The 1,418-nt window shown below is 30.0% G+C and overlaps 1 protein-coding gene across 6 annotated transcripts in view; it reads left to right on the top strand.

The window, feature by feature from the left end:
* The window catches only part of LOC111087249, a 16,035-nt gene extending 15,227 nt beyond the window's left edge, over positions 1 to 808 (top strand). For all 6 annotated transcript variants that reach the window (XM_022393268.1, XM_022393269.1, XM_022393270.1 and 3 more), the window contains one exon: positions 198 to 808. In XM_022393268.1, the coding sequence (XP_022248976.1) occupies positions 198 to 356 (159 nt within the window). In that variant the 3' untranslated portion in view covers positions 357 to 808. The remainder of the gene's footprint in view (positions 1 to 197) is intronic.
* The last annotated feature ends 610 nt before the right edge of the window (positions 809 to 1,418 follow it).

Genomic DNA, 1,418 nt, shown 5'->3' on the forward strand with positions numbered 1-1,418 from the left:
TAATCTTAAGATACTCCTCAATCTTTTTTTTTCTACACATTTGAAAGTAATTAAGACAATAATAAAATGTTTTCATTTTCAAAGTTTCTGTTTACGAGAGCAATAGTAATTGGTTTAAAAGTCAAATCTAACTGACGCACACAATTGATATACAGAGAATAATAATATTGAATCTTTACTTTTGTTTTTCCCATTAGAGTGTTGTCAACTTTGAGGATTTTTCTCTTAAGATCGGTGGAGAAAAGGGAGAACGACTTTCTTTTCTAAGTAATCGTGATGTTTTGGCGCTCACCAGAAAATCATCCAGTCGGAATTCAAACCCAGAATCAAGCCACCAGTCCAACCCTTTTTTCTAACCGAATTCGTCCGAGAGTATGTTTTCTATCATCTTAGAACAACTTAGAGCACGCAATTTAGTGCAGAATTAGAGCAAAATGTTAAAAAAAAATAAGTGTTTCACTGAGGAATTTGTCTTGATTGTCAGATATCGGTTCTTTCATACATGAGAACGTGCACATTTTATTTGCTCAACTACGTCTCTTTACTTGACATTTGTGGCATTTGGTACATGTGTCCTCTTCTTGTTTCCTCGAACTTTGTCTCCATAATATATTATTTGTAGATCTGTATCTATAAGTCAACGTTACGTAAAACTTACAAGTTATGAACTATCATGTAAACGCGTCTTTTTCAGTTAAAACTGAATTATAATGTAAAATATATCTATGTACAGAACAACGTTTTCGCTGAACTTCTTGCGACACTTTTTTATTTATTAACTGCAATAAAGAATATTGTTTAAATGCCTCAGTTTTTAACTGCTGTTAATTGTTCACCAGCAATCTGAATGCTATAATATACTACTCTATTTCTTTTTAAACACAAGGAAATATCAATCAAAAACTTTTTATTTTGTATTATATTCTATATAACTCAATACTTACGATATGTTGTTTTATATGAATCAGATTTAAGTAAAAAAAAAATGTCTCACTGATCAATCTTAGTTTACTTATCAGAAAAATATTAGGTGTATTTTCATTTTTAGAATATAATTTTTTCTGAAATTTAAGCTATCATAAATGATAATTTTCAAAGATAGTCCACTCTGGCGCTCATAGCTAATAAATTACATAAATTTCATAGGCTTCTTTTTTTTACCACGTGATCAGATTTTTTAGTTAACCTCAATCATGTGGGGTCATGACTGTGTTGATAATAGAGTCATTAATAACACAAAAACTCCATTTTGCAATTAATCCCATTAATTTCTGCTAGAGTATCCTATGTATTTTACATATAAAATGAGAGATTTTTTTATAAGCTCATTCCACCAAGTTTTAGTTGAAATAAATAAAACGTAAGATTAGTCAATTTGATGCAAAATGTGGACCCCCACTGGTAGTGAAGGATATACA

The sequence above is a fragment of the Limulus polyphemus genome, unplaced genomic scaffold, assembly GCF_000517525.1.
Source record: "Limulus polyphemus unplaced genomic scaffold, Limulus_polyphemus-2.1.2 Scaffold1925, whole genome shotgun sequence".
Classification (NCBI taxonomy): domain Eukaryota; kingdom Metazoa; phylum Arthropoda; class Merostomata; order Xiphosura; family Limulidae; genus Limulus; species Limulus polyphemus.